At 46.5% G+C, this 26612-nt stretch overlaps 2 protein-coding genes across 4 annotated transcripts; one reads left to right on the top strand and one right to left on the bottom strand.

Moving 5' to 3' along the window:
• Positions 1 to 1307: 1307 nt before the first annotated feature.
• On the top strand, positions 1308 to 25697 carry srpk3 (SRSF protein kinase 3). Of its 3 annotated transcripts, XM_056424233.1 has the most exons (17): positions 1312 to 1648; positions 1990 to 2083; positions 4804 to 5726; positions 8648 to 8756; positions 8873 to 8960; positions 9157 to 9244; positions 9341 to 9447; positions 9647 to 9812; positions 21894 to 21919; positions 22153 to 22245; positions 22992 to 23040; positions 23117 to 23296; positions 23435 to 23532; positions 23859 to 23966; positions 24118 to 24187; positions 24323 to 24415; positions 24486 to 25697. In XM_056424233.1, the coding sequence occupies exons 1-17, from the start codon at positions 1639 to 1641 to the stop codon at positions 24668 to 24670; spliced, it is 2487 nt and encodes an 828-aa protein (XP_056280208.1). In that variant the 5' UTR covers positions 1312 to 1638; the 3' UTR covers positions 24671 to 25697. The 3 variants fall into 3 exon arrangements, with proteins under 3 accessions (XP_056280210.1, XP_056280209.1, XP_056280208.1); XM_056424234.1 differs by lacking the exons at positions 24118 to 24187; positions 24323 to 24415; positions 24486 to 25697 and having other exon boundaries at positions 1309 to 1648; positions 23442 to 23532; positions 23859 to 23948; XM_056424235.1 differs by lacking the exons at positions 23859 to 23966; positions 24118 to 24187; positions 24323 to 24415; positions 24486 to 25697 and having other exon boundaries at positions 1308 to 1648; positions 23442 to 23587.
• On the bottom strand, positions 6647 to 8641 carry LOC130200190 (uncharacterized). The gene is made up of 2 exons (XM_056424244.1): positions 8021 to 8641; positions 6647 to 7966 (listed from the first exon to the last, which is right to left on the bottom strand). The coding sequence occupies exons 1-2, from the start codon at positions 8595 to 8597 to the stop codon at positions 7767 to 7769; spliced, it is 777 nt and encodes a 258-aa protein (XP_056280219.1). The 5' UTR covers positions 8598 to 8641; the 3' UTR covers positions 6647 to 7766.
• Positions 25698 to 26612: the final 915 nt, after the last annotated feature.

Here is a 26612-nt window from a genome sequence, read left to right as displayed (position 1 = left end):
ACTTTTCTTCTTCTCGTGTTTCTAAAGATGATCTCTGTAATCTCAATCTTGAACCTCTCTTCTGTGTTTTGCTTGTTTTTGCAGCCTGTGTTTGAGCTGGAGTCATAGTTCACTGGTCAGATTAGAATTTTGCATGTGTGTGATGATGATGATGGTGATGATGATGATGGTCATGGTGGTGATGATGATGGTGATGATGATGATGGTGGTGGTGATGATGATGGTGGTTTGTTGAAATGAAAACGGTGTCACTGATGATGTAAATGGTGGCATACGGTCACAGTTTGACCTTTTAATCTCTGTACAGTTTTTTAAATCTTCTGGGACGGGATGAAACAGATCCTCAGCTCTGATTGGTCGAGCTCTTATTTGTTACGGAAATCTTTTTCTACAAGGGAATACGAACTTCAACGGGTTTGTACGAAACTACTCCTGGATCAGATGTGATGAAGCACAGACTGCTTTTCTACTGACTGTACAGTTTGCCAACGGTGTATAAATGTGCCTGTAAATACCTCTTCGAGGATGATGATGATGATGATGAAGACGAGTCAGTCTGCAATGGAAATGGGTTTTTATTGTGAAGAGGCACGAGGCCAAACAATTTGTATCATTTAAAAAATAAAGTAAGAGTTTGACCGTCTGTCCCTGTCGGTGTTTGACGCTCATGGCTTTCAGACTTGTCGATATCATTCCTGAGTTTCAATACTTCTTCAAATCAGAAGTCTTTCTACGAAAACCTGTTGTTTAGTTTTACAAAAGAAGTCAACGCTGTCAAATTAAAAATGTTTTCTGAACACAAAGATATGTTTGAGAACTTAAACTGAATCAAGAGATCATGAATCCAACCCAACTTTCAAACACGTATCCTTCCTAATAATTATATTTTGTGCACAACACCCATCTCATATTTAATAATATCATGTCTCCATATGATCAATATATTTATATAATGATAATATGTCTCCATATGATCAATATATTTATATAATGATAATATCATGTCTCCATATGATCAATGTATTTATATAATGATAATATCATGTCTCCATATGATCAATGTATTTATATAATGATAATATCATGTCTCCATATGATCAATGTATTTATATAATGATAATATGTCTCCATATGATCAATATATTTATATAATGATAATATCATGTCTCCATATGATCAATGTATTTATATAATGATAATATGTCTCCATATGATCAATATAATTATATAATGATAATATGTCTCCATATGATCAATATATTTATATAATGATAATATCATGTCTCCATATGATCAATGTATTTATATAATGATCATATGTCTCCGTATAATCAATATTTTGTATAGCCTCCCATCCCATCTAATGTAAAATTGTCTACTTCCGCTTCCGGTCCCAGTTTGGTCCAGACTCAGCTTGCTCGCTCCTGCGCATGTGCAAGAGCCCGGTGTCCGGTGTCCGACTGACAGCAGCTGCTGAGACCATGAAGGGTCTGCAGGGACAGCTAACAGGCTAACGAGCTAACTGACCCGTTCTCATCCGGGTTAGTTCGCCGCCTCGCGGAGCTACTGATCTAACTTGTTGACGCGAGCCTCCACAGTCCCGCCAGTCCGGAACCAGCGCGTGGACCTGGACCCGGGATGCTAATAGGTAAAGTAGAACGTGGCTAGCTCCCTACTGGCTAACGGTCAGTGATGACGTCACAGACAGCGAGCATGGAGGCGCTGCTCCTCGCAGCTGGTCTCGGCAGGTCCAGGTGGTTCTCCTCCTGCAGACACTGGATGAGCTGGTCGTTAATGTTCTGCGGTCACGTGACCAGGTGGTAGTGACGTCATATGATATCCACATGACGGAATGAAGATGCTTCTGTTTACTAGTGAGCCATGTCCCATGTGTTTAATAACGCCCCTCACATGGCTGCTAAGGGACCTGGTCGTGGTTCTGCATGAGGTTCTAATGGGGAACCTCTCCCGGTGTGTGGTTCCTCTCAGCAGCGGTCGCTGGAGGAACCGGCGCCGCCGCCGCGGCCAAGAAACACCGGCGCCGAGGCAAGAAGCACCGGAGAGCCCGAACAGACGAGAACCGGTAAGAAACCAGCAGGGACCTGAGACCAGACGACCGCTGACCCCCCCACACACAGGCTATATTTAGATGTGTGTGTGTGTGGAGGGGGGGTCATTCTAAGAAAATCACTTTGTCTGAAGGGGTTTCTATCACGATGTTGGGGTCTGAAGGCGTTTCTATCACGATGTTGGGGTCTGAAGGGGTTTCTATCACGATGTTGGGGTCTGAAGGGGTTTCTATCACGATGTTGGGGTCTGAAGGGGTTTCTATCACGATGTTGGGGTCTGAAGGGGTTTCTATCACGATGTTGGGGTCTGAAGGGGTTTCTATCACGATGTTGGGGTTTCTATCACGATGTTGGGGTCTGAAGGGGTTTCTATCATGATGTTGGGCTCTGAAGGGGTTTCTATCACGATGTTGGGCTCTGAAGGGGTTTCTATCACGATGTTGGGCTCTGAAGGGGTTTCTATCACGATGTTGGGGTCTGAAGGCGTTTCTATCACGATGTTGGGGTCTGAAGGGGTTTCTATCACGATGTTGGGGTTTCTATCACGATGTTGGGGTCTGAAGGGGTTTCTATCATGATGTTGGGGTCTGAAGGCGTTTCTATCACGATGTTGGGGTCTGAAGGGGTTTCTATCACGATGTTGGGGTCTGAAGAGGTTTCTATCACGATGTTGGGGTCTGAAGGGGTTTCTATCACGATGTTGGGGTCTGAAGAGGTTTCTATCACGATGTTGGGGTCTGAAGGGGTTCGATCACGATGTTGGGGTCTGAAGGGTTTCTATCACGATGTTGGGGTCTGAAGGGTTTCTATCACGATGTTGGGGTCTGGGCGTTTCTATCACGATGTTGGGGTCTGAAGGGGTTTCTATCACGATGTTGGGGTCTGAAGGCGTTTCTATCACGATGTTGGGGTCTGAAGGGGTTTCTATCACGATGTTGGGGTCTGAAGGCGTTTCTATCACGATGTTGGGGTCTGAAGGGGTTTCTATCATGATGTTGGGGTCTGAAGGGGTTTCTATCACAGCCTTGAGGGTCTGAAGGGGTTTCTATCACGATGTTGGGGTCTGAAGGGGTTTCTATCACGATGTTGGGGTCTGAAGGGGTTTCTATCACAGCCTTGAGGGTCTGAAGGGGTTTCTATCACAGCCTTGAGGATCTGAAGGGGTTTCTATCACGATGTTGGGCTCTGAAGGGGTTTCTATCATGATGTTGGGGTCTGAAGGGGTTTCTATCACGATGTTGGGGTCTGAAGGGGTTTCTATCACGATGTTGGGGTCTGAAGGGGTTTCTATCATGATGTTGGGGTCTGAAGGGGTTAATATCACGATGTTGGGGTCTGAAGGGGTTTCTATCATGATGTTGGGGTCTGAAGGGGTTTCTATCACGATGTTGGGGTCTGAAGGGGTTTCTATCATGATGTTGGGGTCTGAAGGGGTTTCTATCATGATGTTGGGGTCTGAAGGGGTTTCTATCACAGCCTTGAGGATCTGAAGGGGTTTCTATCACGATGTTGGGGTCTGAAGGGGTTTCTATCACAGCCTTGAGGATCTGAAGGGGTTTCTATCATGATGTTGGGGTCTGAAGGGGTTTCTATCACAGCCTTGAGGGTCTGAAGGGGTTTCTATCGTCTATATGACTCAACACGTTTACTACGATGAAGCTGCTTCAGGAAGCATTATATCTATTTAATGTATCTATGATTGAATTGAGTATTGATCCAATGATCTGAATGTGATGATCGGTTCATGTCGACCGGGCTGTGGTTTGAGCGTTGATCCTCTTGTGTTGCTGGTCTTACAACAAAGAGACAACGACAGACTGTTTACTCGCTCTCATTTCAACACAACTCTTCATAAAGTGGAGAAATTAGCTGCATGTATTAATAGAAACTCTTCTTATCTATTGATCGGTCCACAAGGTTTCCATTCACACAATGTATCACAAACAAGTCCTCTTGTGGTATGAAACGATACTTAAACAATACTCAACCCGCTCAGTAAACAAGATAACACAGGTGAGTCTTTGTGTTAAGCTAAGCTAATAGTTTCCCCCTGCTTCTAGTCTTTGTGCTAAGCTAGGCTAACAGTTTCCCCCTGCTTCTAGTCCTTGTGCTAAGCTAAGCTAGGCTAACAGTTTCCCCCTGCTTCTAGTCGTTGTGCTAACCTAGGCTAACAGTTTCCCCCTGCTTCTAGTCTTTGTGCTAAGCTAGGCTAACCGTTTCCCCCTGCTTCTAGTCTTTGTGCTAAGCTAGGCTAACAGTTTCCCCTGCTTCTAGTCGTTGTGCGAGACGTGTTGGTCTCGTACTGACAGAAACAGGTTTGGTGCTACAGAGAAAATCTGCTCCGATAATAGAAGCAAAGAGTGAATCATGAACACACACACACACACAAGACACACACACACACACACACTTTCTCTCTGTCTATTTCAGTACACTCTCTGTGACTCATGGAGAGCAGCTGTGTGTGTGTGCGACACAGATATATGATCCATGTTGTCTCTTTGACCGAGTGGATTCGGTCAGAATGACATCACCTGCACAGGTACAGTCGCGGTCTGTGATTGGCCAATGGGCTGCGTTGCTGGAAGCTCAGGTCTATTTCATGAGGCGCTGGTTTTGTGCTGCTGGCTCACTTCTGTTCAGAAACAATTAGTCATCAAGGCTTAAAGATTTTTGCACGAGAGGATCAGATTCAAAGGATGAGATCTTTCTTCTCCTTTTCTAATTGTTTCAGGCCTGATGACCACTGTGACCCTCAGAGTCTGAATGCCAACAGCAGCCGCTCCCCAGCACCTCAGCAGAGCTGCCCCCAAACCGGCCAGCTGCCCCTCCAAAGGGCTTCAGACAACACCACATCCCCACAGAATGCACCATGGCCTGAAGACGTCCACCAATCCACTCCAGCACCCCAACAGACCCATCCACGCACCCCCACGTTACCCCCCGAGACCACCCTGATGCCCCCCAAGGGTGTCCCTCGATCCCCCTCACCGCCTCCCCAGAACTCGCTCGAGACCACCCCCCCCCATCTTGATCCAGTGGATACCCCTGTCGCACAACTGGTGCCCTCTAAAATTACTTTCCAAAACACCTACCTGACGGCACCATTGACGCCTCAGATTTTCAGCCAATCACCTCTTGCCGCATTAAATAATCCCGCCCACAGTCCAAGTCAATCACCATCAACTGTTAACCAAAATATTACCCAAAATTCCTCCAGATCGTGTCACAGAACTCTTCGAAATGTTGATCAGAGTCTGCCGGAAGGCCAAACTGACCCTTCAGAATTGCCTCCAATCTTATCACACGATATTACCCACAATGCATCTGAATCAAAGTCAGTTCCCTCCAAAGGTCCACCCAGCCCTCAGCTAGGCCCCTCTGACCCGGACCCCTTCTTGCTGACCTCACTGACCTTCACTTCCAGTGTCTCCTCGCATCTCTACACCCCCACTTGCTCGTCTGCCGCCTTCCTCGGCTCCCTGGACTCTCTGAGCCCCCACGTTGGTCTGCCTCCCATGATGGCTTCAGCCGCCCCACAAATGGCTGCGCCCCCTTTGACTTTGAGCCCGCCTCCTCCGGAGTTAACTCCTCCCCCTGCACAGCTGCTGGGCTCTGACGATGAAGAGCAAGAAGACCCTTCAGATTATTGCAAAGGTGAGTTTGTTTTCTTATTCATTCTTTTAAAAAAACGCTGACTTTCAAATGAACTCTGATTGGTTCACATGAACCATGATTGATAGTTCGTTATTATCTGGATAGGAGTCAGTACTTGGACCTGCTGATACACCGGCACACACGGCGATCACTATCCTATCCTGGTGGTTGTGATTATTTAATGACAAATAAACAGGTTTAATTATGCATTTAAAAGGGCATTGAGAGAAAATATGTACGGACACTACCATGGTCTCTAAAATGAGTTGATAAATCTGAACCGAGACCGGGAGATCCTGAGAGTACTGGCTTCACCGGGAGGAAGTCCTGCAGCTTGCACACCTTCTGCACCATCGTAACCAGTGGTTCTGTTATCGTGCTGATATCACAAAGTCTGAACCTCCGGACTCATCCGCTTGCTTGCCAGATCCTCTTTGAGGCTGAATGTCTGTCTCTGTAGTCTCCAGGTGGCTTACCTTCCAACCCCCTCCTGGAGTCTCCAGGTGGTGTTCCTCTCGACCACCTCCTGGAGTCCCCAGTAGGGATGGGCATCGAGAACCGGTTCTGTTTTAGAACCTGTTCCCAGTGAACCGATTGTTTGGGATCGTCAGCCAAATTCTTTAACGGTTCTGCTAACGGTCCTCTGTGGCGTTGCGCATGCGCAAACTTTTTTAGTTTCTTCTTCAGACTGCAGCAAACATGGCTAAGAGGCAGAGGCGTTCTAAAGTTTGGCTCCATTTCACACGACAAAAAGTGCTCGTGTGAGGTGAGTGCGCTCACCTGTGTGAGGTGAGAGTGCTCACCTGTGTGCTCACCTGTGTGAGGTGAGTGCGCTCACCTGTGTGAGGTGAGAGTGCTTACCTGTGTGAGGTGAGAGTGCTTACCTGTGTGAGGTGAGTGCTCACCTGTGTGCTCACCTGTGTGAGGTGAGAGTGCTCACCTGTGTGAGGTGAGTGCGCTCACCTGTGTGAGGTGAGTGCGCTCACCTGTGTGAGGTGAGAGTGCTCACCTGTGTGCTCACCTGTGTGAGGTGAGTGTGCTCACCTGTGTGCGTGCATTACGGCTGAGCGCTGCGCGCGCAGACAGCGTTTAGCGGAGCGGAGCAGCGCGTGCGCTCTGATCGCTCTTTTAATGAAGTATCGACACTAAAACTATGCTAAATCACATCGTTTTTAACGTACGGGTACTTTGTTAGCATCGCTACACCGTGCAGCGTGACAGCAGTAGATGTAGCGGACTAACATTCAAGCTAACCTAACTTCCCAAACGCTGTGGACATCTGAACGCTGATTGGCCGAGACGCGACACGTCCCATCAAAGATGTTTTATTGTGAAGAAGAGCACCACTCCACATTTTCTCCGCGTCTCACTGCAATCTCAACGGCAGCGGGCCAGGTGAAACAAATAATAAATCGGAACGCGTCTCTGGTATTGTTCAGGGGGCGGGGCCACATGGGGAGGCGTTCATTGTGTAAACCAGCTTTCACTATATAAATAATCTGCATTGCCATCCAATTCATCTGATGATGTTCAGAGTCAGACCGGTTCAGAGGCTGGTGGTCTGGGTCTCAGGCGACAACACGTCTTGTCCACCTCCTCATATCTCTGTGTTCATCCTCCAGCTGAGAGCGTGTTCTCCACGGCTGGAGACACAAGAAGTCCTGAGAGATCGCGGATCCTCCCGGAGAAAGCAGACATGCTTATTTTTCTGCACAAGAATTGTTGATGATCCATACAACTGATGGTTGCACACTTGGTATTTGCCACTGCTAGTTTCATTTTTGGCAGCTCAGTTCATATACCCTTTAAAAAAAAGGAAGGAGCACTGTAATGTCTAGGAACATGTTTAAATTAAACAGAATACATTTTATTTAAGTTATGTAAGTTTTATTTTAAGTTCAAGAGGAATATGTAGAAATGTTTTTGGTTATTTTTTAATTTTTTTAATGTATGTATACATACTGTATATGGTGTGTGCAGCATTATAGAAAATTATATAAAAGAAAATTAATGTAAATAAACCCGTTTGTGCTCTTTTTTTCACCCCTTGCCCAATAAGAATCGATAAGAGAATCGATAAGGCATCGGAATCGTTAAAATCTTATCAATTCTCATCCCTAGTCCCCAGGTAGTGTTCCCTCCCGACCACCTCCTGGACCTCCTTGAGTCCCCAGGTAGTGTTCCCTCCCGACCACCTCCTGGACCTCCTTGAGTCCCAAGCTGGTGTTCCTCCTGACCACCTCCTGGACCTCCTTGAGTCCCCAGGTGGTGTTCCTCCCGACCACCTCCTGGACCTCCTTGAGTCCCCAGGTGGTGTTCCTCCTGACCACCTCCTGGACCTCCTTGAGTCCCAAGCTGGTGTTCCTCCTGACCACCTCCTGGACCTCCTTGAGTCCCCAGGTAGTGTTCCCTCCCGACCACCTCCTGGACCTCCTTGAGTCCCAAGCTGGTGTTCCTCCTGACCACCTCCTGGACCTCCTTGAGTCCCCAGGTGGTGTTCCTCCTGACCACCTCCTGGACCTCCTTGAGTCCCAAGCTGGTGTTCCTCCTGACCACCTCCTGGACCTCCTTGAGTCCCCAGGTGGTGTTCCTCCTGACCACCTCCTGGACCTCCTTGAGTCCCAAGCTGGTGTTCCTCCTGACCACCTCCTGGACCTCCTTGAGTCCCCAGGTGGTGTTCCTCCCGACCACCTCCTGGACCTCCTTGAGTCCCAAGCTGGTGTTCCTCCTGACCACCTCCTGGACCTCCTTGAGTCCCCAGGTGGTGTTCCTCCCGACCACCTCCTGGACCTCCTTGAGTCCCAAGCTGGTGTTCCTCCTGACCACCTCCTGGACCTCCTCGAGTCCCCAGGTGGTGTTCCTCCCGACCATCTCCTGGAGTCCAGTGCCACCCTACCTATGCTATGCCTTTTGTGTTGCAGGTGGTTACTACCCAGTGAAGATCGGTGATCTGTTTAACGGGAGGTACCATGTGGTCAGAAAACTTGGCTGGGGACATTTCTCTACCGTCTGGCTCTGCTGGGATCTTCAGTACGACGACACACACAAACACCTTTCTGTGAAAACACTTCGACAGATCATTAAATCATTTGCACTCGTTCTTTGAGAGCGTTCTCAAATCCCTCCTGATCCGTGTCTGTGTTCAGGAGGAAGCGTTTCGTGGCGCTGAAGGTGGTTAAGAGCGCGCCGCACTACACCGAGACGGCTGTGGACGAGATCAAGCTGCTCCGCTGTGTGAGTACGGCTTCCTCCGAGGTTCCCGACCCCTGGACCAGTACCAGGTCGGGTCGCACCCTCTAGGGCTGCTGGGGATTTATTACATTTGGAGATGAAAGCTAATCACCAAACGGGCGATTGTTGCGGTGATGCCATTGAAACGCGTCGGTCTGTCCTGCACCTTCACTCAGGTAACCAGTCTGTCTGTTTACAGGTGAGAGACAGTGATCCGTCTGACCCCTACAGAGAAACCATCGTCCAGCTGATAGACGACTTCAAGATCTCTGGAGTCAACGGAATCCGTATCCTCCGCCATCACCTGAGTACTTGTCTGTCTACCTGTCTGTCTACCTGTCTGTGTGTCTTGGTCGGTCTGTAGTTTCCTCAGCCTCTCTCAGATGTCTGCATGGTTCTGGAGGTTTTGGGTCATCAGCTGTTGAAGTGGATCATTAAGTCAAACTACATGGGACTTCCCCTCATCTGCGTCAAGACCATCATCAGACAGGTAACACGCATACTGACCTCTCGGTCTCCGACGTGACCTCAGCGACTCTGAAGCGACCTCTGCAACTGACGAGACTTTAAAGTGACCCTGGTGACTCTGATGTGACCTCTGTGACTGAAGGGTCCCGTGTGACTCTGACTTGACCTCCGTGACTGACCCTGACGCCACGTTGACCCTCTCCCTGACCCTGGTCTCTCAGGTGCTGCAGGGTCTGGACTACCTCCACACGAAGTGTAAGATCATCCACACGGACCTCAAGCCAGAGAACATCTTATTGGACGTAGATGAGGTTTACATCCGGAGGCTGGCAGCCGAGGCAACCGTCTGGCAGAGATCTGGGGCTCCGCCCCCTTCCGGGTCATCAGGTGAGGACTGGCCATGTGATTGGTCAGAATCACAATGTGATCACTTGGAACTGGGAGCTGTGGTTTCCACTCTGTTCAGATAGACAGGCAGAACAGTCTGACCTGTCTGTCTGCTAACTAAGCTGTCTCCTTCTCTTCTCTCTTTTTACCCAGTTCTGACTGGGCTGTCTATCTGACTACCTGTCTGTCTATCTGACTATATGTCTATCTATCTGACTACCTGTCTGTCTATCTGACTACCTGTCTGTCTATCTGACTATATGTCTATCTATCTGACTACCTGTCTGTCTATCTGACTATATGTCTATCTATCTGACTACCTGTCTATCTATCTGACTACCTGTCTGTCTATCTGACTACCTGTCTGTCTATCTGACTACCTGTCTGTCTATCTGACTATATGTCTATCTATCTGACTACCTGTCTATCTATCTGACTACCTGTCTGTCTATATGACTATATGTCTATCTATCTGACTACCTGTCTGTCTATATGACTACCTGTCTGTCTATCTGACTATATGTCTATCTATCTGACTACCTGTCTGTCTATCTGACTACCTGTCTGTCTATCTGACTACATGTCTGTCTATATGACTACCTGTCTGTCTATCTGACTACCTGTCTGTCTATCTGACTACATGTCTGTCTATCTGACTACCTGTCTGTCTATCTGACTACCTGTCTGTCTATCTGACTACCTGTCTGTCTATCTGACTACCTGTCTATCTATCTGACTACCTGTCTATCTATCTGACTACCTGTCTATCTATCTGACTACCTGTCTATCTATCTGACTACCTGTCTGTCTATCTGACTATATGTCTATCTATTTGACTACCTGTCTGTCTATCTGACTACCTGTCTGTCTATCTGACTACCTGTCTATCTATCTGACTACCTGTCTGTCTATCTGACTACCTGTCTGTCTATCTGACTACATGTCTGTCTATCTGACTACCTGTCTATCTATCTGACTACCTGTCTATCTATCTGACTACCTGTCTATCTATCTGACTACCTGTCTGTCTATCTGACTACCTGTCTATCTATCTGACTACCTGTCTGTCTATCTGACTATATGTCTATCTGACTACCTGTCTGTCTATCTGACTACCTGTCTGTCTATCTGACTACCTGTCTGTCTATCTGACTACCTGTCTATCTACCTGACTACATGTCTGTCTATCTGACTACCTGTCTGTCTATCTGACTACCTGTCTATCTATCTGACTACCTGTCTATCTATCTGACTACCTGTCTATCTATCTGACTACCTGTCTGTCTATCTGACTACCTGTCTGTCTGACTACCTGTCTGTCTATCTGACTATATGTCTATCTATCTGACTACCTGTCTGTCTATCTGACTACCTGTCTATCTATCTGACTACCTGTCTGTCTATCTGACTACCTGTCTATCTATCTGACTACCTGTCTATCTATCTGACTACCTGTCTGTCTATCTGACTACCTGTCTGTCTATCTGACTACCTGTCTATCTATCTGACTACCTGTCTGTCTATCTGACTACCTGTCTGTCTATCTGACTACCTGTCTATCTATCTGACTACCTGTCTGTCTATCTGACTACCTGTCTGTCTATCTGACTACCTGTCTGTCTATCTGACTACCTGTCTGTCTATCTGACTACCTGTCTATCTATCTGACTACCTGTCTGTCTATCTGACTACCTGTCTATCTATCTGACTACCTGTCTGTCTATCTGACTACCTGTCTGTCTATCTGACTACCTGTCTGTCTATCTGACTACCTGTCTGTCTATCTGACTACCTGTCTGTCTATCTGACTACCTGTCTGTCTATCTGACTACCTGTCTGTCTATCTGACTACCTGTCTGTCTATCTGACTACCTGTCTGTCTATCTGACTACCTGTCTGTCTATCTGACTACCTGTCTGTCTATCTGACTACCTGTCTATCTATCTGACTACCTGTCTGTCTATCTGACTACCTGTCTGTCTATCTGACTACCTGTCTGTCTATCTGACTACCTGTCTGTCTATCTGACTACCTGTCTGTCTATCTGACTACCTGTCTGTCTATCTGACTACCTGTCTGTCTATCTGACTACCTGTCTGTCTATCTGACTACCTGTCTGTCTATCTGACTACCTGTCTGTCTATCTGACTACCTGTCTGTCTATCTGACTACCTGTCTGTCTATCTGACTACCTGTCTGTCTATCTGACTACCTGTCTATCTATCTGACTACCTGTCTGTCTATCTGACTACCTGTCTGTCTATCTGACTACCTGTCTGTCTATCTGACTACCTGTCTGTCTATCTGACTACCTGTCTGTCTATCTGACTACCTGTCTGTCTATCTGACTACCTGTCTGTCTATCTGACTACCTGTCTATCTATCTGACTACCTGTCTATCTATCTGACTACCTGTCTGTCTATCTGACTACCTGTCTGTCTATCTGACTACCTGTCTGTCTATCTGACTACCTGTCTGTCTATCTGACTACCTGTCTGTCTATCTGACTACCTGTCTGTCTATCTGACTACCTGTCTGTCTATCTGACTACCTGTCTGTCTATCTGACTACCTGTCTGTCTATCTGACTACCTGTCTATCTATCTGACTACCTGTCTGTCTATCTGACTACCTGTCTGTCTATCTGACTACCTGTCTATCTATCTGACTACCTGTCTGTCTATCTGACTACCTGTCTGTCTATCTGACTACCTGTCTGTCTATCTGACTACCTGTCTGTCTATCTGACTACCTGTCTGTCTATCTGACTACCTGTCTGTCTATCTGACTACCTGTCTGTCTGTCTATCTGACTACCTGTCTGTCTATCTGACTACCTGTCTGTCTATCTGACTACCTGTCTGTCTATCTGACTACCTGTCTGTCTATCTGACTACCCGTCTATCTATCTGACTACCCGTCTATCTATCTGACTACCCGTCTGTCTATCTGACTACCCGTCTGTCTATCTGACTACCCGTCTGTCTATCTGACTACCCGTCTGTCTATCTGACTACCTATCTGACTACCTGTCTATCTATCTGACTACCTGTCTGTCTATCTGACTACCTGTCTGTCTATCTGACTACCCGTCTGTCTATCTGACTACCCGTCTGTCTATCTGACTACCCGTCTGTCTATCTGACTACCCGTCTGTCTATCTGACTACCTATCTGACTACCTGTCTATCTATCTATCCTGTCTATCTGACTACCTGTCTGTCTATCTGACTACCTGTCTGTCTATCTGACTACCTGTCTATCTATCTGACTACCTGTCTGTCTATCTGACTACCTGTCTGTCTATCTGACTACCTGTCTGTCTATCTGACTACCTGTCTATCTATCTGACTACCTGTCTGTCTATCTGACTACCTGTCTATCTATCTGACTACCTGTCTGTCTATCTGACTACCTGTCTATCTATCTGACTACCTGTCTGTCTATCTGACTACCTGTCTGTCTATCTGACTACCTGTCTATCTATCTGACTACCTGTCTGTCTATCTGACTACCTGTCTATCTATCTGACTACCTGTCTGTCTATCTGACTACCTGTCTATCTATCTGACTACCTGTCTGTCTATCTGACTACCTGTCTGTCTATCTGACTACCTGTCTGTCTATCTGACTACCTGTCTGTCTATCTGACTACCTGTCTGTCTATCTGACTACCTGTCTATCTATCTGACTACCTGTCTGTCTATCTGACTACCTGTCTATCTATCTGACTACCTGTCTGTCTATCTGACTACCTGTCTGTCTATCTGACTACCTGTCTATCTATCTGACTACCTGTCTGTCTATCTGACTACCTGTCTATCTATCTGACTACCTGTCTGTCTATCTGACTACCTGTCTGTCTATCTGACTACCTGTCTGTCTATCTGACTACCTGTCTGTCTATCTGACTACCTGTCTATCTATCTGACTACCTGTCTGTCTATCTGACTACCTGTCTGTCTATCTGACTACCTGTCTGTCTATCTGACTACCTGTCTATCTATCTGACTACCCGTCTGTCTATCTGACTACCTATCTGACTACCTGTCTGTCTATCTGACTACCTGTCTGTCTATCTGACTACCTGTCTATCTATCTGACTACCTGTCTGTCTATCTGACTACCTGTCTGTCTATCTGACTACCTGTCTATCTATCTGACTACCTGTCTGTCTATCTGACTACCTGTCTGTCTATCTGACTACCTGTCTGTCTATCTGACTACCTGTCTATCTATCTGACTACCTGTCTGTCTATCTGACTACCTGTCTGTCTATCTGACTACCTGTCTGTCTATCTGACTACCTGTCTGTCTATCTGACTACCTGTCTGTCTATCTGACTACCTGTCTGTCTATCTGACTACCTGTCTGTCTATCTGACTACCTGTCTGTCTATCTGACTACCTGTCTGTCTATCTGACTACCTGTCTGTCTATCTGACTACCTGTCTGTCTATCTGACTACCTGTCTGTCTATCTGACTACCTGTCTGTCTATCTGACTACCTGTCTGTCTATCTGACTACCTGTCTGTCTATCTGACTACCTGTCTATCTATCTGACTACCTGTCTGTCTATCTGACTACCTGTCTATCTATCTGACTACCTGTCTGTCTATCTGACTACCTGTCTATCTATCTGACTACCTGTCTGTCTATCTGACTACCTGTCTGTCTATCTGACTACCTGTCTGTCTATCTGACTACCTGTCTATCTATCTGACTACCTGTCTGTCTATCTGACTACCTGTCTGTCTATCTGACTACCTGTCTGTCTATCTGACTACCTGTCTGTCTATCTGACTACCTGTCTGTCTATCTGACTACCCGTCTATCTATCTGACTACCCGTCTGTCTATCTGACTACCCGTCTGTCTATCTGACTACCCGTCTGTCTATCTGACTACCTATCTGACTACCTGTCTATCTATCTGACTACCTGTCTGTCTATCTGACTACCTGTCTATCTATCTGACTACCTGTCTGTCTATCTGACTACCTGTCTATATGACTACCTGTCTGTCTATCTGACTACCTGTCTATCTGACTATATGTCTATCTATCTGACTACCTGTCTGTCTATCTGACTACCTGTCTGTCTATCTGACTACCTGTCTGTCTATCTGACTACCTGTCTATCTATCTGACTACCTGTCTGTCTATCTGACTACCTGTCTATCTATCTGACTACCTGTCTGTCTATCTGACTACCTGTCTGTCTATCTGACTACCTGTCTGTCTATCTGACTACCTGTCTGTCTATCTGACTACCTGTCTGTCTATCTGACTACCTGTCTGTCTATCTGACTACCTGTCTGTCTATCTGACTACCTGTCTGTCTATCTGACTACCTGTCTGTCTATCTGACTACCTGTCTATCTATCTGACTACCTGTCTGTCTATCTGACTACCTGTCTGTCTATCTGACTACCTGTCTGTCTATCTGACTACCTGTCTGTCTATCTGACTACCTGTCTATCTCTGACTACCTGTCTGTCTATCTGACTACCTGTCTGTCTATCTGACTACCTGTCTATCTATCTGACTACCTGTCTGTCTATCTGACTACCTGTCTGTCTATCTGACTACCTGTCTGTCTATCTGACTACCTGTCTGTCTATCTGACTACCTGTCTGTCTATCTGACTACCTGTCTGTCTATCTGACTACCTGTCTATCTATCTGACTACCTGTCTGTCTATCTGACTATATGTCTATCTATCTGACTACCTGTCTGTCTATCTGACTACCTGTCTATCTATCTGACTACCTGTCTGTCTATCTGACTACCTGTCTATCTATCTGACTACCTGTCTATCTATCTGACTACCTGTCTGTCTATCTGACTACCTGTCTGTCTGTCTATCTGACTACCTGTCTGTCTATCTGACTACCTGTCTGTCTATCTGACTACCTGTCTATCTATCTGACTACCTGTCTGTCTATCTGACTACCCGTCTGTCTATCTGACTACCTATCTGACTACCTGTCTGTCTATCTGACTACCTGTCTGTCTATCTGACTACCTGTCTATCTATCTGACTACCTGTCTGTCTATCTGACTACCTGTCTGTCTATCTGACTACCTGTCTATCTATCTGACTACCTGTCTGTCTATCTGACTACCTGTCTGTCTATCTGACTACCTGTCTGTCTATCTGACTACCTGTCTATCTATCTGACTACCTGTCTATCTATCTGACTACCTGTCTGTCTATCTGACTACCTGTCTGTCTATCTGACTACCTGTCTGTCTATCTGACTACCTGTCTGTCTATCTGACTACCTGTCTGTCTATCTGACTACCTGTCTGTCTATCTGACTACCTGTCTATCTATCTGACTACCTGTCTGTCTATCTGACTACCTGTCTGTCTATCTGACTACCTGTCTATCTATCTGACTACCTGTCTGTCTATCTGACTACCTGTCTGTCTATCTGACTACCTGTCTGTCTATCTGACTACCTGTCTGTCTATCTGACTACATGTCTATCTATCTGACTACCTGTCTGTCTATCTGACTACCTGTCTGTCTGTCTCACTACCTGTCTGTCTCACTACCTGTCTGTCTATCTGACTACCTGTCTATCTATCTGACTACCTGTCTGTCTATCTGACTACCTGTCTGTCTATCTGACTACCTGTCTGTCTATCTGACTACTGTCTGTCTATCTGACTACCTGTCTGTCTATCTGACTACCTGTCTATCTATCTGACTACCTGTCTGTCTATCTGACTACCTGTCTGTCTATCTGACTACCTGTCTGTCTATCTGACTACCTGTCTATCTATCTGACTACCTGTCTGTCTATCTGACTACCTGTCTGTCTATCTGACTACCTGTCTGTCTATCTGACTACCTGTCTATCTATCTGACTACCTGTCTGTCTATCTGACTACCTGTCTGTCTATCTGACTACCTGTCTGTCTATCTGACTACCTGTCTATATGACTACCTGTCTGTCTATCTGACTACCTGTCTGTCTATCTGACTACCTGTCTGTCTATCTGACTACCTGTCTGTCTATCTGACTACCTGTCTGTCTATCTGACTACCTGTCTATCTATCTGACTACCTGTCTGTCTATCTGACTACCTGTCTGTCTATCTGACTACCTGTCTATCTATCTGACTACCTGTCTGTCTATCTGACTACCTGTCTATCTATCTGACTACCTGTCTGTCTATCTGACTACCTGTCTGTCTATCTGACTACCTGTCTATCTATCTGACTACCTGTCTGTCTATCTGACTACCTGTCTGTCTATCTGACTACCTGTCTGTCTATCTGACTACCTGTCTGTCTATCTGACTATATCTGTCTGTCTGTGTATCTGACTACCTGTCTGTCTATCTGACTACCTGTCTATCTATCTGACTACCTGTCTGTCTATCTGACTACCTGTCTATCTATCTGACTACCTGTCTGTCTATCTGACTACCTGTCTATCTATCTGACTACCTGTCTGTCTATCTGACTACCTGTCTGTCTATCTGACTACCTGTCTGTCTATCTGACTACCTGTCTGTCTATCTGACTACCTGTCTATCTATCTGACTACCTGTCTGTCTATCTGACTACCTGTCTGTCTATCTGACTACCTGTCTGTCTATCTGACTACCTGTCTGTCTATCTGACTACCTGTCTATCTATCTGACTACCTGTCTGTCTATCTGACTACCTGTCTATCTATCTGACTACCTGTCTGTCTATCTGACTACCTGTCTGTCTATCTGACTATATGTCTATCTATCTGACTACCTGTCTGTCTATCTGACTACCTGTCTGTCTGACTATATGTCTATCTATCTGACTACCTGTCTGTCTATCTGACTACCTGTCTGTCTATCTGACTACCTGTCTGTCTATCTGACTACCTGTCTGTCTATCTGACTACCTGTCTGTCTATCTGACTACCTGTCTGTCTATCTGACTACCTGTCTATCTATCTGACTACCTGTCTGTCTATCTGACTACCTGTCTATCTATCTGACTACCTGTCTGTCTATCTGACTACCTGTCTGTCTATCTGACTACCTGTCTGTCTATCTGACTACCTGTCTGTCTATCTGACTACCTGTCTGTCTATCTGACTACCTGTCTGTCTATCTGACTACCTGTCTGTCTATCTGACTACCTGTCTATCTATCTGACTACCTGTCTGTCTATCTGACTACCTGTCTGTCTATCTGACTACCTGTCTGTCTATCTGACTACCTGTCTATCTATCTGACTACCTGTCTGTCTATCTGACTACCTGTCTGTCTATCTGACTACCTGTCTGTCTATCTGACTACCTGTCTGTCTATCTGACTACCTGTCTGTCTATCTGACTACCTATCTGACTACCTGTCTGTCTATCTGACTACCTGTCTATCTATCTGACTACCTGTCTATCTATCTGACTACCTGTCTGTCTATCTGACTACCTGTCTGTCTATCTGACTACCTGTCTGTCTATCTGACTACCTGTCTATCTATCCGACTACCTGTCTCTATCTGACTACCTGTCTGTCTATCTGACTACCTGTCTGTCTATCTGACTACCTGTCTGTCTATCTGACTACCTGTCTGTCTATCTGACTACCTGTCTGTCTATCTGACTACCTGTCTGTCTATCTGACTACCTGTCTGTCTATCTGACTACCTGTCTGTCTATCTGACTACCTGTCTATCTATCTGACTACCTGTCTATCTATCTGACTACCTGTCTGTCTATCTGACTACCTGTCTGTCTATCTGACTACCTGTCTGTCTATCTGACTACCTGTCTGTCTATCTGACTACCTGTCTGTCTATCTGACTACCTGTCTGTCTATCTGACTACCTGTCTGTCTATCTGACTACCTGTCTGTCTATCTGACTACCTGTCTGTCTATCTGACTACCTGTCTATCTATCTGACTACCTGTCTGTCTATCTGACTACCTGTCTGTCTATCTGACTACCTGTCTGTCTATCTGACTACCTGTCTGTCTATCTGACTACCTGTCTATCTATCTGACTACCTGTCTGTCTATCTGACTACCTGTCTGTCTATCTGACTACCTGTCTGTCTATCTGACTACCTGTCTATCTATCTGACTACCTGTCTGTCTATCTGACTACCTGTCTGTCTATCTGACTACCTGTCTGTCTATCTGACTACCTGTCTGTCTATCTGACTACCTGTCTGTCTATCTGACTACCTGTCTGTCTATCTGACTACCTGTCTGTCTATCTGACTACCTGTCTATCTATCTGACTACCTGTCTGTCTATCTGACTACCTGTCTGTCTATCTGACTACCTGTCTGTCTATCTGACTACCTGTCTATCTATCTGACTACCTGTCTGTCTATCTGACTACCTGTCTGTCTATCTGACTACCTGTCTATCTATCTGACTACCTGTCTGTCTATCTGACTACCTGTCTGTCTATCTGACTACCTGTCTGTCTATCTGACTACCTGTCTATCTATCTGACTACCTGTCTGTCTATCTGACTACCTGTCTATCTATCTGACTACCTGTCTGTCTATCTGACTACCTGTCTGTCTATCTGACTACCTGTCTGTCTATCTGACTACCTGTCTATCTATCTGACTACCTGTCTATCTATCTGACTACCTGTCTGTCTATCTGACTACCTGTCTATCTATCTGACTACCTGTCTGTCTATCTGACTACCTGTCTGTCTATCTGACTACCTGTCTATCTATCTGACTACCTGTCTATCTATCTGACTACCTGTCTATCTATCTGACTACCTGTCTGTCTATCTGACTACCTGTCTATCTATCTGACTACCTGTCTGTCTATCTGACTACCTGTCTGTCTATCTGACTACCTGTCTGTCTATCTGACTACCTGTCTGTCTATCTGACTACCTGTCTGTCTATCTGACTACCTGTCTGTCTATCTGACTACCTGTCTGTCTATCTGACTACCTGTCTGTCTATCTGACTACCTGTCTGTCTATCTGACTACCTGTCTGTCTATCTGACTACCTGTCTATCTATCTGACTACCTGTCTGTCTATCTGACTACCTGTCTGTCTATCTGACTACCTGTCTGTCTATCTGACTACCTGTCTGTCTATCTGACTACCTGTCTGTCTATCTGACTACCTGTCTGTCTATCTGACTACCTGTCTATCTATCTGACTACCTGTCTATCTATCTGACTACCTGTCTATCTGACTACCTGTCTGTCTATCTGACTACCTGTCTGTCTATCTGACTACCTGTCTGTCTATCTGACTACCTGTCTATCTATCTGACTACCTGTCTGTCTATCTGACTACCTGTCTGTCTATCTGACTACCTGTCTATCTATCTGACTACCTGTCTGTCTATCTGACTACCTGTCTGTCTATCTGACTACCTGTCTATCTATCTGACTACCTGTCTATCTATCTGACTACCTGTCTGTCTATCTGACTACCTGTCTGTCTATCTGACTACCTGTCTATCTATCTGACTACCTGTCTGTCTATCTGACTACCTGTCTGTCTATCTGACTACCTGTCTATCTATCTGACTACCTGTCTATCTATCTGACTACCTGTCTATCTATCTGACTACCTGTCTGTCTATCTGACTACCTGTCTGTCTATCTGACTACCTGTCTATCTATCTGACTACCTGTCTATCTATCTGACTACCTGTCTGTCTATCTGACTACCTGTCTGTCTATCTGACTACCTGTCTATCTATCTGACTACCTGTCTGTCTATCTGACTACCTGTCTGTCTATCTGACTACCTGTCTGTCTATCTGACTACCTGTCTATCTATCTGACTACCTGTCTGTCTATCTGACTACCTGTCTGTCTATCTGACTACCTGTCTGTCTATCTGACTACCTGTCTATCTATCTGACTACCTGTCTGTCTATCTGACTACCTGTCTATCTATCTGACTACCTGTCTATCTATCTGACTACCTGTCTGTCTATCTGACTACCTGTCTGTCTATCTGACTACCTGTCTATCTATCTGACTACCTGTCTGTCTATCTGACTACCTGTCTATCTATCTGACTACCTGTCTATCTATCTGACTACCTGTCTGTCTATCTGACTACCTGTCTGTCTATCTGACTACCTGTCTATCTATCTGACTACCTGTCTGTCTATCTGACTACCTGTCTGTCTATCTGACTACCTGTCTATCTATCTGACTACCTGTCTGTCTATCTGACTACCTGTCTGTCTATCTGACTACCTGTCTATCTGACTACCTGTCTGTCTATCTGACTACCTGTCTGTCTATCTGACTACCTGTCTGTCTATCTGACTACCTGTCTATCTATCTGACTACCTGTCTATCTATCTGACTACCTGTCTGTCTATCTGACTACCTGTCTGTCTATCTGACTACCTGTCTATCTATCTGACTACCTGTCTGTCTATCTGACTACCTGTCTGTCTATCTGACTACCTGTCTGTCTATCTGACTACCTGTCTGTCTATCTGACTACCTGTCTGTCTATCTGACTACCTGTCTGTCTATCTGACTACCTGTCTGTCTATCTGACTACCTGTCTGTCTATCTGACTACCTGTCTGTCTATCTGACTACCTGTCTATCTATCTGACTACCTGTCTGTCTATCTGACTACCTGTCTGTCTATCTGACTACCTGTCTATCTATCTGACTACCTGTCTATCTATCTGACTACCTGTCTGTCTATCTGACTACCTGTCTGTCTGACTACCTGTCTATCTATCTGACTACCTGTCTGTCTATCTGACTACCTGTCTGTCTATCTGACTACCTGTCTATCTATCTGACTACCTGTCTGTCTATCTGACTACCTGTCTATCTATCTGACTATATGTCTATCTATCTGACTACCTGTCTGTCTATCTGACTACCTGTCTATCTGACTACCTGTCTATCTATTTGACTACCTGTCTATCTATCTGACTATATGTCTGTCTATCTGACTACCTGTCTGTCTATCTGACTATATGTCTGTCTACCTGCCTGTCTATCTGACATTGTCTGTTATTTTCTACTCTTCAATCTTTATTTCTTCTGTTTCTGACGTTATCTTCCTGTCTCTCTCTCTCTCCCTGTCTGTCTGCTATACATGTCTTAGTTAGCACGGCTCCCAGGGATCTACAGGTAAGTGTCCAGATGTGATGCCTGCTGCGTTCTCATTGTTTACATCCCATTGAGGACCTGTTTCAGGATGACTGGTTTGATCCCAGTACCACACACACTCTCACACACACACACACACACACGTCCTGTGACGGTGACATCACTGGTACTACAGGCATTTGTTGCATGTCACGTTTTTCAAATGAAGGTGTGTGTGTGTGTGTGTGTGTGTGTGTGTGTGTGTGTGTCTGTAGGGCGGTAAGCTGTCTAAGAACAAGAAGAAGAAGATAAAGAGGAAAGCAAAGAATCAGCAGAGACTGTTGGAGGAGAGACTCGTGGACATCCAGGTAGGTGTTGGGGTGAGGGTGTTGGTTGAGGGTTAGGGTGTGAGGGTGTTGGTTGAGGGTATTAGGGTGTGAGGGTGTTGGGGTGAGGGTGTTGGTTGAGGGTATTAGGGTTAGGGTGTGAGGGTGTTGGGTTGAGGGTGTTGGTTGAGGGTATTAGGGTGTGAGGGTGTTGGTTGAGGGTATTAGGGTGTGAGGTGTTGGGGTGAGGTGAGGTATTAGGGTGTGGTGTGAGGTGTTGGTTGAGGTGTTGGTTGAGGGTATTAGGGTGTGAGGGTGTTGAGGGTGAGGTGTTGGTTGAGGGTGTTAGGGTGAGGGTGTTGGGTTGAGGGTGTTGGTTGAGGGTATTAGGGTTAGGGTGTAGTGTTGGTGGTTGAGGTGTTGGGTTGAGGGTGTTGGTTGAGGTGTGAGGGTGTTGAGGTGTTGGTTGAGGTGTTGGTTGAGGTTGGGGTTAGGTGTTGGGTTGAGGGTGTTGGTTGAGGGTGTTGGTTGAGGGTATTAGGGTTAGGGTGTGAGGGTGTTGGTTGAGGGTGTTGGTTGAGGGTATTAGGGTGAGGGTGTTGGGTTGAGGGTGTTGGTTGAGGGTATTAGGGTGAGGGTGTTGGGTTGAGGGTGTTGGTTGAGGGTATTAGGGTTAGGGTGTGAGGGTGTTGGTTGAGGGTGTTGGTTGAGGGTATTAGGGTTAGGGTGTGAGGGTGTTGGGGTTCTCTGGACCTCAGATATTTAACATTCATGTTTCCTGTGATCAGAAGATCGAGGAGGACGATGAGACCCCGCCCGGCAACGCAGACGCTGCCTGTGAGTACTGTGTGCGTGTGCGTGTGCGTGTGCGTGTGCGCGTGTGTGGTTGATGGCAACACTTCCTGCTCCTCAGCCAACAGCAAAGCGAGCGGTGACTCTACCGGCTCCTGGTTGGAGGACAGCTGTAATGGCCACGCCCCTGGACGCTTCTCTAGCCCCGCCTCCGGCCTGTCAGGCTTCTCCAGCTCTGTGATGTCAGCGACGTCTGAGTCAGCACTTTCTACTCAGTCAGGGTACTCGAGTGGACAAGATGGTGAGAACATACTCTTGATGTGTACTCCAGTCTATAAGTACACACAGTATGTACTCAGATACTGTGTGTGTCTCTCTGTGTGTGTGTGTGTGTGTGTGTGTGTCTCTGTGTGTGTCTCTCTGTGTGTGTGTGTGTCAGTGTTCAGCGCCTCAGACTTCGTCATCAGTCCTCTGGATCCTCAGAACGCCCACAAGCTCAGGGTGAAGATCGCTGATCTGGGCAATGCATGCTGGGTGGTGAGACGTCTCCATCCCTCTGATTCGCTCATACTGACACCACAGACTCCTCCTCTATTACAAACATCTCTCTCTCTCTCAGTATCAACCAATCAGACGTCTCCTCTCTCTCTGTCTCTCTCTGTCTCTCTGTCTCTCCGTCTCTCTGTCTCTGTCTCTGTCTCTCTGTTTCTCTCTCTCCGTCTCTCTCTGTCTCTCCGTCTCTCTCTCTCTGTCTCTCTCTCTCTCTCTCTGTCTCTCTCTCTCTCCGTCTCTCTCTGTCTCTCCGTCTCTCTCTCTCTCCGTCTGTCTCTCTCTCTCTCTCTGTCTCTGTCTCTCTCTCTCAGCACAAACACTTCACAGAGGACATTCAGACCCGACAGTACAGAGCTCTGGAGGTTCTGATTGGAGCAGAGTACGGACCACCTGCTGACATCTGGAGCACCGCCTGCATGGTACACACACACACACCTACACACACACACACTCTCACTCACACACACACGGCTACACACACACACTCTCACTCACACACACACTCACACACACACACTCACACACACACACACCTACACACACACATTGATAATCTGACGGGTGTTTCAGGCCTTTGAGTTGGCGACGGGCGACTACATGTTTGAGCCTCACTCTGGAGAAGACTACACCCGGGACGAAGGTACTCCTCCTCCTCCTGCTCCTCCTGTGAACTCCTCCTCCTCCTGTGAACTCCTCCTGCTCCTCCTCCTCCTGTGAACTCCTCCTCCTCCTCCTGTGAACTCCTCCTCCTCCAGCCTCTGCTCTCTGTGTTCAGACCACATCGCTCACGTCATCGAGCTGCTCGGCTCCATTCCGCTGCCCTTCGCTCTGTCTGGCAGGTACTCCAGAGAGTACTTCAACAGGAAAGGTGAGACGCGCGTTCTGTCTTTCCGCGTGCTCCGTCTCCCCCGTCTCACCTGTGTTCTCCCCCCTCTCAGGTGAGCTGCGCCACATCTCCAGCCTGAAGCCGTGGGGTCTGTTCGAGGTGCTGCTGGAGAAGTACGAGTGGCCTCTGGACCAGGCGGCGCAGTTCAGCGACTTCCTGCTGACCATGCTGGAGCTGCAGCCGGAGCGCCGCGCCACGGCGGCGCAGTGCCTGCAGCACGCATGGCTGCACACATAGACACACACACTGCACACACACACACACACACACACACACTCTGATGTAGGCGTTGTGTAGAGGAGTGTTATAAATGTAAGTGTTGAGTTCATGGGACGAGGGAAATTATCACCTCGACTGACGGCTTGGATTTCATGAACACATCACTCAATCATTGGATTGATTGATTGGTTGGTTGGTTGATTAACTTCCAGAGCGATTTCCAGTTTAAAGATGACAAAGCAATAACCAGCGTCTCTGAAGTGGAATCATAAAAACTGGATCAGATGTCAGAGGACATTCAGATGATCTTCACCATGACCTTCACTACGACAGGGTTATATACATGACCTTCACCGGGGTTAGGGTTATATCCATGACCTTCACCGGGGTTAGGGTTATATCCATCTTCAACAGGTTGAGTTCTCAGCTCAACCATTCTAGTTCTTTCTCTTATGACATTAATATATTATCTGTATAGTACTCTACAGATACTATAGTATCTACACTATAGTATCTGTAGAGTACTAGAGTAAAGTCCGTTGAGGTCTAACTTCCAGAAATCATTTTCTGAAAGTTTTTTCTGTTTTAACTGATTTTCTGCAGATTTCTGATATTTTCTGTCTTTTTATTATTTGTTTGATTTTTACTGATTTTCTGCCCTTAAAGCTGTTTAAGACACGCCCTCTATCATTTAAGACACGCCCTCTACATGTTAAGACACGCCCTCTATCATTTAAGACACGCCCTCTGCCTGTTTATTGAGTATTGATCAGAGACTTTTAACACTTCTGAACTACCTGATTTTGGTTGATGAGCACACACCTGTAGCCGACCGGCTCACTGATGATGATGATGATGATGATCTCTGTAGCTCAAAGTTAAAGGGAGGTCCTCCGATGACCTCACCTTCACCTGCTCTCACTCGCTATGTTCATGTCATAACTAGTGCCTTGAAATGACCCTTGACCCCTCATGTCAGCGGCGACATCCATGTTTTTTACATTTGTTTATTTGTGTGGAAATAAAGATGAAAGATGAAAGCTTGTCGGAGACGTTTGATTTGACCTCTGACCTCTGACTTCCGCTGGTGACTGGACACATGCGTGTCGTTGTAAAAGATTAATAATCAAAGTGAACATCACGATGTGAAGAGTTGCTCAACGACGTTGTCTCCTTACCCTATCTCTAAGCTGAGGACTCGTCTCCTTACCCTATCTCTAAGCTGAGGACTCGTCTCCTTACCCTATCTCTAAGCCTGAGGACTCGTCTCCTTACCCTATCTCTAAGGCTGAGGACTCGTCTCCTTACCCTATCTCTAAGCTGAGGACTCGTCTCCTTACCCTATCTCTAAGCTGAGGACTCGTCTCCTTACCCTATCTCTAAGCCTGAGGACTCGTCTCCTTACCCTATCTCTAAGCCTGAGGACTCGTCTCCTTACCCTATCTCTAAGCTGAGGACTCGTCTCCTTACCCTATCTCTAAGCTGAGGACTCGTCTCCTTACCCTATCTCTAAGCTGAGGACTCGTCTCCTTACCCTATCTCTAAGCCTGAGGACTCGTCTCCTTACCCTATCTCTAAGCTGAGGACTCGTCTCCTTACCCTATCTCTAAGCCTGAGGACTCGTCTCCTTACCCTATCTCTAAGCTGAGGACTCGTCTCCTTACCCTATCTCTAAGCTGAGGACTCGTCTCCTTACCCTATCTCTAAGCTGAGGACTCGTCTCCTTACCCTATCTCTAAGCCTGAGGACTCGTCTCCTTACCCTATCTCTAAGCCTGAGGACTCGTCTCCTTACCCTATCTCTAAGCCTGAGGACTCGTCTCCTTACCCTATCTCTAAGGCCGAGGACTGCTCCTTACCCTATCTCTAAGCTGAGGACTCGTCTCCTTACCCTATCTCTAAGGCCGAGGACTCGTCTCCTTACCCTATCTCTAAGCTGAGGACTCGTCTCCTTACCCTAT

The sequence above is a fragment of the Pseudoliparis swirei genome, chromosome 9 (assembly GCF_029220125.1).
Source record: "Pseudoliparis swirei isolate HS2019 ecotype Mariana Trench chromosome 9, NWPU_hadal_v1, whole genome shotgun sequence".
Lineage (NCBI taxonomy): Eukaryota > Metazoa > Chordata > Actinopteri > Perciformes > Liparidae > Pseudoliparis > Pseudoliparis swirei.
The sequence above is the reverse complement of the archived record's forward strand: the minus strand, read 5'-3'. Positions and strand labels throughout refer to the sequence as shown.